The 19,983-nt window shown below is 42.9% G+C and overlaps 1 protein-coding gene across 1 annotated transcript in view; it reads left to right on the top strand.

The window, feature by feature from the left end:
- The window catches only part of TSHR (thyroid stimulating hormone receptor), a 237,850-nt gene extending 220,873 nt beyond the window's left edge, over nucleotides 1-16,977 (top strand). Inside the window, exons 9-11 of the mRNA XM_005311162.4 lie at nucleotides 1,891-1,968; nucleotides 12,845-13,033; nucleotides 15,436-16,977. Coding sequence (XP_005311219.1) covers nucleotides 1,891-1,968; nucleotides 12,845-13,033; nucleotides 15,436-16,837 — 1,669 coding nt within the window. The 3' untranslated portion in view covers nucleotides 16,838-16,977. The remainder of the gene's footprint in view (nucleotides 1-1,890; nucleotides 1,969-12,844; nucleotides 13,034-15,435) is intronic.
- The last annotated feature ends 3,006 nt before the right edge of the window (nucleotides 16,978-19,983 follow it).

Here is a 19,983-nt window from a genome sequence, read left to right on the forward strand (position 1 = left end):
ATGTTCACGGGAAGCCTGAAACAGGGAGGCAGCAGGTAAGCTGGGGCTGGGGCTGGGGCTGGGGCTGGGGCTGGGGCTGGGGCGGCCCAGTCCAGCCCCCCTGGCCGAGCGGCTCCCTCCAGCGGCTGGCCGGCCCAGGCCAAGAGGCTCTGGCCCCGGCGTCTCCCGCCTGGCTCGGGCCCTGAGGCGCTGGCCCCTGGCCAAGTGTCCGCGCCCCTGGCCCCGGCCCCAGGCCGAGCACCGCACTGGCCCCGACCGAGCACCGCGCCAGCCCCCAGCCAAGTGCCCGCGGCCCCGGCCCCCAGCCAAGTGCCCACGCCCCCGGCCCCGGCTCTGGCTGAGCACCGCGCCGGCCCCAGGCCCCGGCCAAGTGCCCGCGGCCCCGGCTCCGGCCGAGCACCGCGCCGGCCCCGGCCAAGTGCCCGCGGCCCCAGCCAAGTGCCCACGCCCCTGGCCCCGGCTCTGGCTGAGCACCGCGCCGGCCCCAGGCCCTGGCCAAGTGCCCGCGCCCCCGGCCCCGGCTCCGGCCGAGCACCGCGCCGGCCCCGGCCAAGTGCCCGCGCCCCCGGCCCCGGCTCCGGCCGAGCACCGCGCCGGCCCCGGCCAAGTGCCCGCGCCCCCAGCCCCGGCTCCGGCCGAGCACCGTGCCCCCGGCCAAGTGCCCACGCCCCTGGCCCCGGCCCCGGCCAAGCACCGCACCGGCCCCCAGCCCAGCCCTTGACCCAGCACCGTGCCGGCCCCAGGCCCCGTACTCCTGGCCCCAGCCCTTGCCAAGCACCGCACCGGCCCCCGGCCCCACACCGCCGGGCCCTCCCTCCCTCCCTATTTTCCCGGACATGTCCAGCTTTTGGGATTTCCCCCCAGACGGGGATTTGAGGCCCAAAAAGCCGGACATGTCCGGGAAAATCCGGACGTATGGTAACCCTATTCTCCGCAGATAGTGGTGTCTCCCTGTGGCCTGATTGCCCCTCCTTCTATCCTCATTCACAGCTAAAAAGAAGTGGTTGTTTCTCAAAGCCTAGTCCTCTTTTTTCCCCCCTCTTCCTCCTCATGTTCCTTATCGTAACCGAAGAGAAGTGGAATAGGTATCATTTTGAATAAAGACCAGGTAGCCTTAAAAATATTTGTGAATAAAGACAGAGTAACAATAACAATGAAAATATGTATATTTTATTTAATTTTTATTTTTAAAGAGGGACTCCTTTTATAAGTAAGTGAAAGAATACCAATATATACAATCAGTAACACAATGTGTAACTATTTCTAGCTGAAGGTGTAACTGTAGCTCTGCCTCAAGTACTGCACGGTAGAGTATAAATAATATGGGAGCAGAAAATGAACTCGTAAGTTACAGGTAAAGTTCAATGAGCGTTGACAGAGGTTTTTTTTCTAGTTTTTAAATGCCAGAGAAAGGTGTCAAATGACCGTACCAAAGATAAAATCCTGTACAGAATTGTCTGCACAGAATAGGTATGATATGTGCAGTGGCAAGGCAAGTTTTCTCCATGTTACTTAGCCAATGTGCCTCAACCCTGCTCTGGAGAGACCATTCATAAGGTAGTGTGTCCATTATCCATAACTTATTCAGTCTTGGTTGCCTCTACTGGGGTTGCCACTTGAAGAGGTATTTTTTGTGATGTGGACAATTGTACCATTAGGAATTGTATTGACAGCTGCTAAATATATTTCACATGGGCAGCTGCTGGCTCTTTGTCAAGTTTATTTAAAGTATGAAAGAAAATGGCCCATGTGGTAACTCAGGGTTCCTGCAGCTTCTAGTCTTGTTCTTTTTCACTGGGGTGTTCATATTCCTCTTTCCTCTTTACATATGGTAGCTCATGGGAGATACATAATTTTATCACCAGATAATTGTGCATTTTCTCTCTACAGCTACCTGCACAAGAACAAATACCTGAAAGTTATTGAAGAAGATGCATTTTTGGGAGTGCACAGTGGACCAACCCTGCTGTGAGTAGGAGAAAAGGGTGGAGAAGGTTTTAAAAGTGGTATTCATTAGCACTGCACCATACTCAGGACTATCAACAGAAAACAAGAGAGTGTGGGTGATATGTTTACACAATAACATTGATGATAAAAGCTGTTATTCTGGAACTGACTGTATTACCTAGGGTTAATGCTCTGTGTTGCAAGAGACTTGAGTTTTTGTTTGATTCTCAGTCTTTCTTGGTGTTTTGTTTCTTGGGGTTTAGAAAGTGGCAGATGTACATAGCTCAACTATTCCTTTAGCTGATTAAAAGTCACCTGTAAAAAGAAAATAGTTAGGTTTGTGCCTTTTAGAAATATATTTATTTTTGCTACTCTATGTTGATTAAAGAAGGGCTGAAAGAAGTTTTAGAAGAAGTTAGTATTTTACATTAGAAATACAAATCCTCATTACCTCGTTTCTCATGAAAGACACCGTTTAACTGGAGAACTAGTAGGATTGTAGTAGCATAAGTAATAAGGAAATAGAAACTGACATAGAAAGGGATTTTTAGTCAACTCTTAAAATTATTTTGTTGCTGCTGCTGTTTTTGTTACTCCCTATTTAATTTGACTCCCAGTCCAGTTTTCTGGTCCTCCAAATAGACTACCAATAAAATCAAGGAAGACAAGGTTTCATAGTCTTGCTATTTCTAAAGTACAAAACAAACAGGAAAAAAGTTTGAAGAATGATGACAGATTTTTTTCTATACAAACAAATGGACACAAACCCAATTATTTGTTTTCTCTGCTGCTTAGGTTTAAGGAGAGGGATTGATAGACTCAGAAGGGAGTCTGTCCAGTCCTTAATGTAGAGGATGGATGCTATCCTGGGGACAATGGGGTGCTGAGAAATGTTGGAAGAATGAGAGAGGGTGCTTAGTTAAAAAAACAAAACAAAACAGGTACTTCTCTAGCCTCTAATTTGCTTGCAGAAGATCCTGAAATTCCTTCCTCCAGGCATAGCAACTGAATTGCAGGTTTAGCCTGTTGGTGATCATGGCAGTGATGCCAGCCACAGAGATCACTCCAAATGACGTTGCCAGATTCGCTCTCTATCCGACAGGACAACTTGTGTGTCATATTCAGTGTCATTGCATCAAAATGAAGTTTGGGCTACCGGGTTACTTAAGGATCATCAAGAATCCTCCCAACTAGACTAGGTAATTAAGGTTGTAGGAGGCATGATCTTCCTCTCTGAATGTGACTGATGACAGAAAAACTGGCAGGATAACAGCTTTGCAGCAAAAAAACTCTATCTGCTTAACCATAAAATGGTATTGACATATGTGGCCTCAATCCTGTATCAGAAGGTTCCTTGCTGGTGACTACGAGTTCAGAAAGGGAGGTGGAATATGGAACAGGGAAATCAAAACAAAAAGCCAGAAAGCACATCAGTTTAAAAAATAAAACCTTCCAGTTATAGTTTAACACTTTTGGGTATTTATTCTTTAATATGACAGTCTTTTTCTTACAGCAGAATTTGATTTTTGCCTCAGAACTGAAATCTATTAAATAGGGAGTCTCTCTGTCTGTCTGCTTATGTTGTTTCCCTCTTCTTGCCAACTGCCTATGGAACATACAACCTATATTATAACTGAGAGCCAAAAGAGATCTTCCTTCATCTCAAATGGTAGAAGACTGTTTTTCTTAGCTGACGTTTTTAAAGTCTATTCTTCTTGCTGCAGTTTGCAATGGCAGTGTCTGTGCCGCTAGAGATCTATCCCTTTAAATGCACAAGGTTTCCCAAATACCTTTACAGGACAGAAGATTATTTACAAAATGGTTTCATTGACAGGGAAGGGAATATTAGGCAGAATATTTTGTGTGTATGTAAGAGACATCTAAAAAGATGTTGGTCTAATGTGTTGACCTAAGTATCTCAAAATACATATATATATAAACAACCAAATCACTGAGGCTGCAGATAGATAGCATTTTATAGATATCACATTAATGTACAGTTGTGGTTACCAATAGTGGAAAAGTGGAATTCGGGGCATATAAAGAGACATTTCTTCTCCTGCTGTGTTTTCAGGTTAGATTTGTTCTTCAAAGTGACTGGAAGTTGTCATAATTTTCTGTAGTCTATTGTGCTGACCCACTTGTCAGTAATCCACAGGACACTAGCATGTGTTTTTAATCTTTCAATCACATCAGCCAGCTTTCCATCTTCCTTTAGAAACTGTGCATGTGTGCAATAGACAGGTCATAATAACATTTCCACGAGAAGATGGAGGTGGTGCTAAATAGACATTGCACAAGGAGGAATTGCTTCTCCAGGGAAGAAGTCAGAGGAGCCATGATAAGTGATCATAAATGTACCATCTGCTGTTTATTCCTAACCAGTTTCTTTTTTTTAAAGTTGACAGCATTTTTCTTTGATGTGATCCTTGGATTTGCTGGCATTGACTAACTACTTTGGGAATGTAGCATGTTCAGTCAAGTCTAATTTGTGGGTAACAACTTCAGGGCTTTCTGTAACCCTTACACAATTGGTAGAGCCCTGCATGGATATAAAAATGTGGATCTGCATACAATCCGCATCCGCAAGAATCAACTTGTATCTGACCCACACTCCGTCATTTATCTGTATCTGGACCACATCGGCAGCAGCAAGCTATCTCACAGTGCCTCTCAGGAGGAGAGTATGTATGCATGTGCATGTGTACTCTATATAGGATCTCAAAGGCAGGGAAGCAGCTGTCTGCAGCTCATAGCCTATGAGGCTGCTTCCCCACCTTCCAGATCCTATATTCCCTCTCCCTTCCACCCCCCATACAGAGAAAGGGGAGATGATCGATCAAGATGGCAGCAAAATCCCCCATGTTCCCGTTGCTGGTTTAAACACCCAAGCAATTTAGGAAACCTCTCCCGACTTCATTTCCGTATCAGGTCAGTTGAAGAGGGAGGCAGCTGCTTCTGCAAAGTAAGTCGGGATAGGAGTAGAAGCTCTGTTCTTCTCTGAGAAATGCCAGTTTAAAAAACAAAACAAAATATTGCATTAATCATTTGACCAGATTTTGTAAAATATATTAGTCCAAATTCATCCACTGCCCATTCTCTTTAGAAATAAGAGGTGCTTTGGAGGCAGCACTGCCCAAACTGCAAGGCTGCCAGCCCTGAGGAGGCTCCTCTTTCTTCCTGGACTTGGGCACAAGCAAGACTAGGGAATATGAAAAACAAGGAATAATGTGTAACAGATCCTTCTCTATGTAACAGGACCATTCTGCTAGTCACTAAATGGTACATAATTAGAAATAAACGTCCTTCAGAACATCCAGTGGCTAGATTTTACATCTGTGACCCAATCTCTACAGATTCATGAACTATGTCAATCCCATCTACTGTATATTTATACTTTTTAATCCGATAGTACTGGCACTATTATAATGTACGGCATGCAGAAATTCAGGCTTGGGTGATTAACGTAAGTCACATACATACACAATTTTACTATTATGCATTCAGCCTTGTTTTCTCAGTTCCCCATTTGTTTAATCCTCATTATTACTCAATTTTACACCATGATGGTAAGTTTCTGGTACAGTAACTCCTCACTTAATGTCGTCCTGGTTAACGTTGTTTTGTTGTTACGTTGCTGATCAATTAGGGAACATGCTCATTTAAAGTTGTGCAATGCTCCACTATTACGTTGTTTGGCTGCCTGCTTTCTCCACAGCTGGCAGCCTCCCCTGGCAGCTACACCTCCTTTAGCTATGGGCACAGTGTCAGGCTAGAGATTCTCTTTCTAGCACTTTCTTCTGAGGGCTAAGACCCTGCAGTCCAACTGCCTGGGCCCTGAGACTAATGTTGGCTCCCCGAGATTCCCCTGTTGCTTAAGCGCACCCTTTCACAGAACTCAAACCTTGTGGGTGCTCTAGTTTACAGTAGTTTACAAGGTTGTTTTCAGGGACGCGATAGCTGAAGTAAGGAGACATAATTAAGTCAACTTAACTTAAGTCAACATATAGCCACCGCAGAAATTAAAGCAGTGGTTCATATCCATACTATGCTCTTTCTGTCAGCAGATGCACCAGGAGCGCTTCCACCGACAAGTGGGGCATTGTGGGACGCTGACAGCTGGAGCACTGGAGCCCAGTGGCTGACAGCCTCAGCTGTCAGCCCTGTGCGGGGCTTACAGCTGGAGTCACCCCTGTCCCAGTGCTGACAGTCTGAGCTGTCAGCGCCAGGGTGGGGTGGGAGGGTTCAAGCTGTCAGCCTCACCTGGGGCTGACAGCCAACAGGCAATGTAAATAACGCATCGTCTACACAGATACTGTGTCACCCTAACTACATTGACCAAAGTGCTATGCCTCTCGCAGAGATGGAGTTATTAAGTCGATGTAGTGGGTGACTTACATCAGTGGGAGCACCATTGTAGTGTAGACACTTACATAGGTTGACGTAAGCTGCCTTATGTTGACCTAAATCTGTAGTGTAGACCAGTTCTCTAACAATTACTCTTTACTTTAGATGAAGAGAGTTATGTAAAAACAATAAAATGCTCACCACTCTTGAGTGTTCTTTTGGATGTGATCAGAGGCTTCTTGGGTGGACAGAATCTCCCTCCTACAACTCATGGCTTCTCCGACTTATGGAATCTCTCTCTGACCTTTGCAGTCAGTTTCCTTCAACCTTGGTTGGTCCTGCAGTCAAAGAGTCCTCTTTCCCTTCAAAAGCTTGTCCCTTTGTCTGTTTCTGCTGCCCCAAGCTTCCTTTGTCTCCCTGATCCACCCAATCTCTGTATTTTTAAAGGGCTGTACCCACACATCATCTGTTTGTTCCCTCTTCTGGAGAAATTCCATTCCTTCAAACCTTAGCCCTCTGTGGAAAAGTTGGAGATGAAGTTACTCATTTGTTCTGCCAGAGCAGAGTCATTACAATGTTGATGACTTTTTTGTTTGTTCTGTAGCCTCTTCCAGACAAAGTCTTTGTCAGCCCATAGTTGGTTTTACTAAATATTGAGGTGTAGAGTTATATAGAGAATTAATCAACACTCATTAGCTGCACGTAGGTTCCCCAAATCATTACAAAAGGATACTGCATAGGAGGAGCATACTTTCCCACTTTCCTCTCCACACATGAAAATATCTGAGCCTTGCATATATTCATAGAAAAAGGTAACATGGATCCAACCCTTCTCTCCTTACGTAAGGAAAACTCACATTTTTATTTGTGCAATCAGTGGTGCAGAAGTGGGTCCATAAATTGTAAAGATTTTTATTTGTATTACAGTAGCACCCATAGACCTGTAGAGTAAAAGACAGTCCCTTCCCTGAAGAGCTTACACTCTTAGTTTGAAACCTGATATAACAAGTGATTGAAACAAATGCTAATAAAATTTGCAGATGTTTCAAAGTTGGGAGGTATTGCCGATACAGAATATCATACAAGAAGATTTGGAAGTCCTTGAAAACTGGAGTAATAGAAATGGGATGACATTTAATAGTGCAAAGTGCAAGGTCATGCATTTAGGACTAACAACAAAATTTTTTGCTATAAGCTGGGGACTTATCAGTTGGAAGTGACAGAGGAGGAGAAAGACCTGGGTGTAATCACAGGATGACCATGAGTGATCATTGTAATGTGGTTTGTTTACCTTGACCAAACGAAAGCTGAGGGGAGACATGATTGCTCTTTCTCTCTAAGTACATCAGAGGGATAAACACCAGGGAAGGAGAGGAGTTATTTAAGTTAAAGGCACAAGAACAAATGGATATAAACTGGCCATGAATTCAAGTTTAGGCTTGAAATTAGACATAGGTTTCTAACCATCAGAGGAGTGAAGTGTTGGAACAGGCTTTCAAGGGGAGCAGCGAGGGCAAACAAACCCAATTGGTTTCAAGACTGAGCTTGATAAGTATGTGGAGGAGCTGGTATGATGAGATTGCCTACAATGGCATATGGCCCATCTGTGACTGCTATTAACAAATATCTCCAACAGCCAGAAAAGGGATAGTAGATGGGGAAGACTCTACCTTATTAGAGACAATTCTTTCCCCAGTGTCTCACTGATGGGTCTCGCAAATATGCTTAGAGTCTAGCTGATCACCATATTTGGAGTGAGGAAGGAATTTCCCCCTAGGTCAGATTGGCATAGACCCTAGGGGGTTTTCATCTTCCTCTGCAGCTTGGGACACTTGAATTAGAGTAAATGGTGGATTCTCTGTAATTTGAAGTCTTTAAATCATGATTTGAGGATTTCAGTAACTCAGCCACAGGTTATGGGTCTATTATAGGAGTGGGTGGTGAGGTTCTGTGGCCTGTGATGTGCAGGAGATCAGACTATAATCACAATGGTTTCTTCTGGCCTTCAAGTCTATGAGTCTGTAAATGAAGAGCAAAAATGGGGTAACTCAAATTGAGTATTTTTGTCCATAGACTAGCAGTGTGCCTGATTTGTAGATATAGACTATATTTTAATGGAAACAAATCAAATCAGTAGCAGCAGTCTCATCTCACCACCTGTCTAGACATTGTCAGCAGTGTAAGTACCAATCACCTTCTAAAACATTTTTTGTAGTAGTCGGTGAAACCAGGATTGAGCAATAATGAAACCGGGCAAAGCCCATCACTCTGCCTTCTGTATATCCTGTCAGGAAGATCACCATAAATTTACTGTGAAAATTCTGTAATGTTAGCCTTCAGAATTAGATGTTTGACATAAGTTTACTGCTGGTGAAAGATGGTAGATTGACAGCCCTGGAGAATGAAGACACTTGTTTATCCACAAAACAGATACAATATTAACAGTACACGTTTCCCCACATTTCCTGGCCTTTTTGCTGCAACTCTGAACCTAGAAATAACACCTCTTGGTTATGCACCTGTGAGGGAGTTCAGCAAAAATTGGTTTTATTCCACTCCTTATGCACCAGATCCAGTATTTGCAGTAAAAGCAGCTTTGTGGTGAACCATAACATCTTAGATAATGCAAGCTATTTCAATTTTAATGTCTCTTTCATTATTTGACTAAAGCAAATGTGAATCCCAGCTGTGTTTTAATCCCACAAAAATGTTTTGACATTTTCTAAGCTTCATCATGTGTAAAAATGTTCTTAAGGTCAGTGCAGGAAACAAAGTCTAATTTAAAGCAGATGGAAAGGCTGAGGAATAAAGAATGAAGGACTAATCCTTCTTATTAAATGAAAGGATTTATAAATTTAATATGAGTTTTATGTTTTCCCACACTCCCTTCATTTTATGGTCATATGGGAGGAAATTGTCCCACTCTACGTGGCAGTCTTGAGGCCTTAGCTGGACTACTGTGTCCAGTTCTGGGCACCACACTTTAGGAAAGATGTGGACTAATTGGAGAAGGTCCAGAGGAGAGCAACAAAAATGATAAAATGTTTAGAAAACCTGACCTTTGAGGAAAGGTTAAAAAAACTGGGCATGTTTAGTCTTGAGAAAGGAAGACTCAGGGTGGGGGAACTTAATAACAGTCTTCAAATATGTTAAGGGCTGTTATAAATAGGACTATGATCGATTGTCCTCCATGTTCACTGAAAGTAGGACAAGAAATAATGTGCTTAAACTGCAGCAAGGGAGATTTAGGTTAGATATTAGGGAAAACTTTCTAACTATGAGGGTTAAAGTTTGGAATAGGCTTCCAAGGGAGGTTGCAAAATCATAATCGTTTGAGGTTTTTAAGAATAGGTTGAACAAACACATGTCAGGGATGGTCTAGGTTTGCTTGATCTTGCCTCAGCAGAGGGGACAGGATTTCATGACTTCTTGAGTTCCCTTCCAGCCCTTCTATGATTGTAGATTGTTTGGTACTTCTAAAATCTCATTTTCTATTTTATTTACTTTTACTTCCTTGGCTTTTGGTATTCCAGTCTTCTCTTTTACATTTGTCATGATTTCTTTTAACGGAGATTGTTCTTACTTTGTTATAAGCATATAAGAATTAATGTATTCATACATAATTACTTTCACAATTACCCTACATTCCCAAGTACCCAACAAAATTAAATTATATTGGCTGGAAGTTTCAGTTTTTAGTAGAAAATTATTACTGCTTGGTTTGAAAACATATAATGGACGTTGAGATATATTGCCCTTAGCCACCGGGCATTATTCTCCCCACTTCCTTTCCCATCAATCATAATATTGTTCTTGGAGGCAGGGATCAGATCTGAAAGGGCCAGAAATCTCATAAGAGTCTGCTTTTGTGAGCTTTCCAGCTTAATTTTGCAGACTCAGGTTTAAGATTCCTATCAGCATCCAAAGCTTGGGATGCTTATATGTCTCTAGACTCCAAACCTTTTGAGGTTTCCCCTATCATTGGTCTCTCTCTCTCTTCTCTCTCATTTTAAAGATAATATGACTATTTTCTTCATCTTTGTTATCTGATTAACTTAATTCTGTAATTTAATAACCTAACATTAAATCAATGTGTTTATCAGCAAGCACTGCCCTATTTCTTCAATCTCTCTGCTAGAGCTTTTCCCCACTTTTCTTATATTTTAGGTAGGGAAACCTGGTTAGTTACTTTGTGCAAAGTGACAAATGAGATTGCATGTTTCCCATTGAAATGTATGTTTCTCCTCTAGGAATCTCAAAAGTAAATGTAGGCAATAATGTTTGTTTTCCTATGTAATATTTTTCATTAATAGGCACCTCAGATTTTTATATTTTGCTTTTTACAAAAATACTTTTTGTTTGTGTTTTCATTAGGTATCCACTTTTATTGTGCTTTTCTCTTTCCATCTCTTATTTTCTTATACATGTCTGCAGCCTCTGGGGAGTACAGTGATTCTGTATTAGTTTTGTTGTTCTGTTTAAAAAAAAAAAAGGTCTTTGTCTCCCCAAGGTAACATTCACAATTAAAATCTGTTTTCCTGTACACAATCCCAAGAAGTTTTTCCCCCTCTTTTGTAATGATTTCCTTTTTCTGTGTCCGAGAATAGAAAAACATTCCTTAGGGTGGTATACAGGGTTATAACCTTGAGGAATGATGTGAAATTAAGAAAAACAACATTTAGACTGAATACTGTGGGATGTATTAAGCTTCAAAATACTTTCCTGAGGAGACTGGGGAATCGCCATTACAGAAATGAGGATAGCAAGGGAAACATGCTCCCTTATATAGACTCACATGGAGCATCCTCTGGCTTGAGGGAGGAGTTGTGTGGCTCCTCAATGGTTAGACTTTTCCATATAGTTACTAGCTTGTGTGGCGTGAGAAGGCACATCCCAAGAGTGCAGTTCTTTTACTGATAACTGCTAAAAGTAACACCACTGTTTATCCAAAAAGGAGAAACAGAAAAGGTCATTCTTCCCAGTGGAGAGCCACTTGTGTGGGGGTTTGCCAGATGGGAATGGGGTGGCATTGTCTTGCTTATCCATTCACTCTTCTCCCACTGATGACATTTGCACAAATCTTTTGTGAAGGCTCAGGGCACAGGTTTTTGGCGAAGGGGAAAGAGATGAATTTTGCCATATTTCTTTGCACCACATGTCTTTTCTAAAAGCTCATTATTAGTTCTTTACCTCTGAATTAGGGGACACGGTGCACAGAAAACACACTTTTGTTTACATGCTTAGAATCATGTTCTTTGTTAATAAAGCTCTTGAAATAGCAACACTTGACAGTTGCCATCTTTCTCAATATAATACAGGTTTAATATGAGCTGATGTTGAGCTTGTGAGGAACATTGCTATAGCTATGAGAGTGTTTTCTCTTAAATTAGCATATGGTTCAAGAAGCACCACTAGAAGCTAGAGGGAAAATAGCGGAAGGAGAAACTTTGTGTGTTTAAATCTACATTTTTATTGAATTTTTGTGTGTTTTAAACTATTTGAGCCTTAAAAGCCTATTTTAAAAGGTTTTGGTGCTTTTGTCATTCATAGTTTGCCCAAGGAGATAGTGAAGTAATCAGTTTTAAAACCTTGAGGATGGAAAAATGGTATACAGATGTGCTAAAGGAAGCAGGAAGATGATCTTTCATCTCCTACTCAAATTCAGATTATAGCTGTACCTAGCTAACTCTCATCAGCATCTGCAGCAAATGATGGCATCAATTCTGCAGATACTTCAGTATGGTCTTAACTTCATTTGCATGAATAGAGTCAAGTGTGTAAAGTTATGCATGTGTTTAAAGCCTTTGCAAAATCAGGGTCTGTGTGAATTAGATGAGCAAATGATACTATCATATCTTCTTCTGTTTTCAATTGTCTCTCCAAAATGAGCATGTTCTCACAGATATTAAATCTTTAAAGACTTTATTTTCAATTACAAAGGCAAGCTGAAGCGCTGTTTCTGCTGCATGGCTTATGAGGAGCATAGCTGATGGCCACCAATGGCAATCACAACACTGTCTATGCAAAAATGTGTTTAAAATAGAAAACCAGTTTTAAAATTACTAAAAAAGAGGCCACACTGACTCGCTCTTTCAAAGTTGTAGCAATTTTTCAGGTTTGTAAACCGAAGAATAATTTAGGGAGATTTTATCATCTCAAACAAGTTGTACCCAGTGTCTCTGTGCAGTCATTAATTAAAATAAACAACAAAAAATAATGCCCTGGGCTCTGTGCCAGCAGTGATTCATTCATCCCATTCACTGCACTTGCATTGTGCATTCATGCAGCCAAACAAGTCGTCTGGCATCATGACGCTGGGTGCCCTCTGAATGCTGTTTGGTGATACCCAGTTGGTACATTTCAGGTAGAATATGCACAGGCAGCACGCCAACTCCTGCCTCACCTCCCTCATGTGTTGTTGGTTGTGTTTTAGTTTTAGTTTTGTTTTTTGTGCTGTAGCTTTCTGTGCAACTCCTAAAGTGCTTTGAAGATCTTAAATGTCTCACTCCAATCATTTCATTTGCTGAAGTTTTATTCTTTCTTTACGCAGTGATGTCTCCCGGACCAGTGTTGCTACCCTTCCAACGAAAGGACTGGAAAACCTTAAAGAACTGATGGCTAAAAATACATGGACACTGAAGAAACTACCTCCTGTAAAGACTTTTCTTCATCTAATGCGAGCTGACCTGTCCTATCCAAGCCACTGCTGTGCTTTCAAGAACTGGAAGAAAACCAAAGGGTGAGTGTTAGCAACTTCGATTAAATCATAAATCAGATAATTAAAGAAGGATTAATTGATATTTTAATATATAATAATATAATAATTCTAGTTAATGGGTTTTGTAGCCATTTTTGAAATTATATATTAGTGCAGAGGGACAGGTTTAAAATTAATAAAAAAAAATACTTTTTCACGCAATACATAGTTAGTTTGTAGAACTCATTGCCACAAGATATTTTTGAGGCCAAGAGTTGAGCAGGATTCAGCACAGGATGAGCTGTTTTTATAGATAACAACAATATCCAGAGTTGATATAGAAAGGATTTAAAAATAACCAAAAGTCTTGGAAGGGACATAAAACCTTGTGCTTCAGCCAGCCTCTAACTAAAAGGGTGAGGAGGACATTTTATTTGTGGCCAGGTTATTCCATAATTATCTTCTGCAAGGTTGCTTGCCTGTTCTTCTAAAGCAACAGGTGCTGGCCACAGTTGGAGACAGGATACGGAAGTAGATGGACTGACGGTCTGATCCAGTCTGGCAAACCTATGTTCCTATGAGTAAAATTTAAACTTTATTGTAATTGGAGAGAAACTGTCATTGCAGAGTTCAAGTTTAGATTTAAATGCAAACTTCTCCAAAGTTCAGAGCCAAGGGTCTTGCTCAGGCCAATCTCTGATACATGAAAAGAAAATAATATCTATCTATAGAATTTCTAGGATACCTATCGTATTTTAAACATTGGCGTAGATAGTATATTAATGGAATTCACAGATGATATTAGGTCATGGAGGAGTTTCAAACAACTTTGAGGGCAGAAAACTACCACAAAGGGATGTACAGAGATTAGAAACACGAGCAGAAAGAAAGAAAATGAGATTCTCCTTTGAGAAAAGCAGCTCCAGTACATCCGGTGAAAGTCTGAAAGACAGTGAATGGGAGGGAGACAGCTGGGATGAGAAACACTGAAGGAAGTGTAGGGTGATAGCAATCAGCAAATTCAATACACATTTGCAAGGTGTTACTGTAGTCAGAACATTGCTAATACTATTTGGGGCTACAAACATAGAAGCATTGCATCGTGGAGCAAGGTAATAGTTAGAGCCCCATGTTTTTCGCAACTACAGAATAACACAAAATACAACTAGAAACAACATGTAAAATAAAAAAAAACCTCCAGTGGCAATCCCTGTGGTTCCTGTCCTGCAGGGCACAGCCTGGCTCCCCTCACCAGTTATTCTGATCTGGCACGTAAGATTGTAGCTCCACTCAGATTTGGCCTGACCTCTCCTCCATCATCATGTCATGGGACAGCCAGACTAGATCTGAGTGAGTGTTGCAATCTGGAGCACAGGGCCATATCACTATTCACTCAAATTTGACCTAGCTGCCCCTCTGTCATGATGATGGAGGGGCACCTGAGCCAAATCTGAGTGGCGCTGTGACCCCATGCACAAGGTTGCAATTCCTGGAACAGGGAGCTGGGCCCAGGCCTGCAGGACAGGAGCTGTCACTGCAGGGTGAGTGCATGTCCAGATCACTCTGCAACCTCTGCCCCCAAAGGCCTCTGACACCACACCACGCTGGGGGCAGGACCTGACACCTCCCTTGCCCCCCACCCCGCATGGATAAATCAAAATAAATAAAACTCTTGAAAAATAAAACAAAAAATTATAAAAACAAAAGAATTTCATGGGTCTCTAGTTATTGTTTCTCTGTGGCTACGCAGACAACATATGGAGTATTGTGTTGCGCTCTGGTGTCATAGTGTCAGTAAACTGTGGAGGAACAAATTGGAGGAAATATAGAGGAGAGCAAAAAAATGATTAAGGGGCTGGAGAGAATTGATTTATGCAGAAAGAAGAAAAGAATACAATGCTGTGTGCATTGATTAAACAATTATAAAGAACAGATGTAAGAAATCTATGAATTTTTGAAGGATGTAATCCCCGAGGAGGAAGAGGAATTATTTATGGTGGCACAATCAGTAACCACTAAGAATAATTGAATGAAATTAAGAAAGAAAAACGTAGGCCAAAATATCAGGAAAAACCTCCAGATAGTGGCGTGAATTAGGCTGTGAAATAGCAACTCCGGGGAAGTGGTAGAGGCCACATCACTTGGGATTTTTAAGGAGAAAGATGAAATTATTGTTATTGTAAGCATATCAAAGAAGTGAGAACTCAGATGCAGAGGACTGCAGCACTGTATATCCTTCTGCCAACATACAAAAAACTCTGTTGGGTATGCTCAAGATTCACCACATGGTCTTTTTACTAACAAAAATGTGTCAGGACAACATTCTGGTTCGTAGATATTTTAATTCAGATATTAATGATTAAAAAGTGTTTCCCGTGACATACCTGTTGTATGCAAACAGAACTGCAAATTCCAGTGGTGATTTCACCCTTGTGCTCTTTCAGAATTCTGGAATACATGATGTGTAACCAGACCAGCAGTCACAGCTTTCGTAAGAAAAGATCCATCAGTACCTTCAATGGCCCCTTTTACCAAGATTATGCAGAAGAGGATGCAGATCACACTGACACAGTGTACGCTGAAAACTCCAAATTCAGGGATTTTCATGGCAACTCCCACTACTACGTTTTTTTTGAAGAGCAGGGGGATGGAGATGTTGGGTTTGGCCAAGAGCTCAAGAACCCTCAAGAGGACAATATCCAGGGGTTTGACAGCCATTATGACTATACTGTCTGTGGTGGCAGTGAAGACATTGTGTGCACTCCAGAGCCTGATGAGTTTAATCCCTGCGAAGACATAATGGGCTATAAATTTCTAAGAATTGTGGTGTGGTTTGTGAACCTGCTGGCTATCCTGGGTAACATTTTTGTCCTCTTCATCCTTCTCACCAGCCATTACAAGTTGACTGTCCCACGGTTTCTGATGTGCAACCTGGCTTTTGCTGATTTCTGCATGGGACTGTACCTTCTCCTGATTGCTTCGGTGGATCTCTACACTAGGTCAGAATACTACAACCATGCCATAGACTGGCAGACTGGGCCTGGCTGCAACACAGCTGGCTTTTTCACTGTCTTTGCCAGTGAGCTTTCTGTATATACACTGACTGTGATCACCCTGGAGCGCTGGTATGCCATCACCTTTGCTATGCGCCTGGACAGGAAGCTTCGCCTTCGGCATGCTTTGATCATCATGCTGGGTGGTTGGCTCTCATGCTTTCTTCTCGCCCTCTTGCCACTGGTTGGAGTCAGCAGCTACATCAAAGTCAGTATCTGCCTGCCCATGGATACCGAAACACCGTTGGCTCAAGCCTACATTGTCTTTGTTTTAATGCTGAACATCATTGCCTTTATCATCATCTGTGCTTGCTATATAAAAATCTATCTAACTGTGCGAAACCCTGAGTACAAGTCTGGAGACAAAGACACCAAAATTGCTAAAAGGATGGCTGTGTTGATTTTCACTGACTTCCTATGCATGGCACCTATCTCATTCTATGCTTTGTCTGCCATTATGAACAAGCCCTTGATAACAGTCAGTAATTCCAAGATCCTGCTAGTGCTGTTCTACCCACTCAATTCTTGTGCCAACCCATTCCTCTATGCTATTTTCACCAAGGCTTTCAGAAGGGATGTCTTCATCCTGCTCAGCAAATTTGGTGTCTGTGAGCATCAGGCTCAAATCTACCGTGGCCAGACAGTCTCAGCCAAAAACAGCAGTGGTTTTTATGGCCAGAAAGGCAGCCGAGGGACAGGTCAGGACTACCATGACCCACATGATGACTATCACCCTGCAATTGCGATGCAAGAGCAAATTGTTGTGGAAGACTGTACGCTGACTGTGTTATAGCACCTGAAAGCATCACAACTGCAGTGCGATCAATCAGATGGTAATTTAGTGATCCAAAAAAGAAAATTCAGTGATAAGATACAATTTTTCCTAGTTGTTTTTGAGGAACATCTGTAGTGATTTTTCTTTTGAGGGAGCCATTCGCTTGAATCTCCAATCTTATACCACTGGCAGAGAAGGTGCCAGTTATGATGACAATACTGGAAGCATATATGAAAACTCAGTATAAATCAGAAAGTGAACATATATATATATATATATATATATATATATATATGAAATTTTAAACATGCACTCTTCTCTAATTGTCTAAAGGGAAAGGGAGACAGCATAAATTTAGGGGATACTTGTACAAGAAAAATAGAATTTTTAGATTTATAATTAAACTGGAGTTAATAGAAAAATAAAAATTAGATAATGAATTATTCAACTTCTAGATCACATTGGTCATGCTGGCTTGCTTGCTTTTTTTCTTTTTTTTTTTTAAATCAGAAGATTTATTTGTTTTTCTAATTGCCAGTTTTCTGAACTGGGTTCTTTCTGCTCCTGTTACCATCACTTGTCATATAAATTCTGCTGGTGGAATTTAGTTTACAGTTTTGTTTAAACTGTGTAAAGCAGAATAGAATCTAGCTGGCTTTCCCATCACTCATGTTGCCTCTGTAGGCCAAACAACAGTAAAAAACATTTTTTTAATAAGTTAAAGAGCAGATAGTAAGGCTTTAACTTCTTTTTTCTTTGTGTGTAGGGAAAAACTTCCTGACTCTCTCTCACAAATGGGGGAATTCTGACTTTTTGAGGTGAGTTTAGGGGGAGATTTATTTTGAATTTCTTTTTTGAAACCTGTCTGTCCAAACTAATAGGATCAGATCCCAATTTTACTGATGGTGATAGTTACTTCCTTTCGAAGCTGAAAGAAACTCAAATGAACTTTTGATACTAAAAATTAAGCAATTTTCTTCCTCTAATGTTGGCTTTTATCTAGTCATCTGAGTATAGTATAAGTATTTGACACTTTAGGATATGTCTACACTGCAAAGAGAAGATGTGACTGTAGCACAGGTAGGCATATGTAGCACAGGTATGCAGCTTTTATCTAGCCAGCATGGGTAATAATCAGGAGTGAAAGTAACTTAAAGCACTTTCTGGTACGCCAGAGTCCTGAGCGGGGGTGTGGCCTCAACTGGAAGAAGCGGGGCCTTCGGCCCTTTAAATCACCACGCGGAAGCTGGTCCAGTCCGGCACGGCATACTGGCTCTTGCCGGTAAGCTGTACCGGACCGGACCAGCTTACTTTCACCTCTGGTAATAATAGCAGTGTAGATGTGGTGGCATGAGTTTCAGTATGGGCTAGCAACCAGAGTAGAAGCCCTCCAGCAGTATGGGATAGGACACTGTGATCATGACAGCCACTCCTTGATGCCTATTTGCAAGTCATAGTCCCTCACATTGCACGGTGACTTTAAAGAGAATGTGCAAAAGGAGAGGTGGCTTTGTTTCTTTTGTTGCTTCTTTATGGCATACAGTCACACAGCAGCAAGAAAGGGTCATAGCTGCCAAGTATTTTGCAGCTCCACATGTGACATTTATCACAGATGAAAAGGAATCGTCATTCTTTCCCACATGGTCCTACTACCACTACTCAGGGCGGAGAGGTGTCATTTGGGGATGGTGGCGATGTTCTCACTGCTGAGGAATGTCACACAAGGAGCTACATAAAACTTCACCCCCTCATTTTCCCCCCAAAAGGCAACCATTTCCTACTGCCACCCAAAAGTCAATTTACGTTCCCTACCTCCCCATGTGTAGGGTGACCAGACATCCTGTTTTTAAAGGGACAGTCCCGTATTTAAGACCTTCTGCAAGTGTCCTGACTTATTAAAAATGGGCAAATTGTCTCATATTTTCTGCCTTCTGCGCCCCATTTATTCTGGCGGGTCCTGCTGCTGGTCAGATCCCTGCTTGCCAGCCGCCTGCCCACCAGCAATGAGTGAGGGGGGTCCAGTGGCCAACAGTGAGGGTGGGTGTGCAAGGCTGGTGGCGAGGCAGACCTGCTGTGCACAAGGCTTGCCGCTCCTCCTGCTGGTCTGACAGCACAGCCCCCGCTGCGTGCTGGCTCTCGGCCAGCAGGGCCTCACTTCCTGTCCTGTTTCTGGCCAGCACTGGTTGTGCACTGCGAGCTGTGGTAGCTGGTGAAGGAGGGCAGGCGCCAGGCAGCAGCTGGTTACAGGTCGCCTCTGCTGTCCACCCATCAACCTTTTACGTGCTCCCCCTCTTGCTGTCTTCTCCTGCTTTGCTCCTTCACCCCACCTAGCCCCGTTTCTCTTTCATATCCCCCTCGGCATGGCACATCCCACTCCCAGTGCTGTGCAGAGAACCAGCCCCTGGTTGGAGTGCTCAGCTCGCCAACAGCTTGGTCACCAGGATCCTTCCTTCTCCCACTGCCTCTGGCTGGGCTGGCGCCCCGGGAAAGCCCAGGACCCTCCGGCCCAGGGTGCTGGCCAGGAGAAGATGAGCCCTGCATGTGCCAAAGTCCCTCTGCCCCTCAGCTAAGCTCTGGAGTGGTGGGGGGATTCGATTTCCAGCCTGTTCACACACTGACTCTGCAGGCTCCACAGCAGCCCTACCTTCACCTGCCTCTCCCCCCGCCCTGGGTCCTGTCCCCAGGGAGTGCAGGGCTGCTCTGTCCCCTAATCATGAGACCCTGTGTGCCCCCCCCCAACGTGTTGCATCGGGAAGATGCAGTGTCAGATACCAGGAGGGCGGAGAACGCTGGGCAGGGAGGGGTCGGGTTGGTCGGTTACACCCCCATGCGAGAAGTGTACGGGAATATGTGTGTGTCATCTCTCCCCGTGTGAACCTTAAAGCCTTAAAGATAAGAAGGTAAATACAAAGAATCCAACTACGCAGTATTTCTAACAGGCGCGCAGTCAACTTGATGTTAATTTGAACTTTTGTACTGCATAGTTCTGATTGATTGCCGTTGAACTTGCTTGAATACGAGTAATTTTACCAGGTGTCCTGTATTCAGCACAGGAAAATATGGTCACCGTACTCATAGATTCTAGGACTGGAAGGGACCTCAAGAGGTCATCGAGTCCAGCCCTGCCCACATGGCAGGACCAAATACTGTCTAGACCATCCCTG

This window comes from Chrysemys picta, chromosome 4 (genome assembly GCF_011386835.1).
Source record: "Chrysemys picta bellii isolate R12L10 chromosome 4, ASM1138683v2, whole genome shotgun sequence".
NCBI lineage: Eukaryota > Metazoa > Chordata > Testudines > Emydidae > Chrysemys > Chrysemys picta.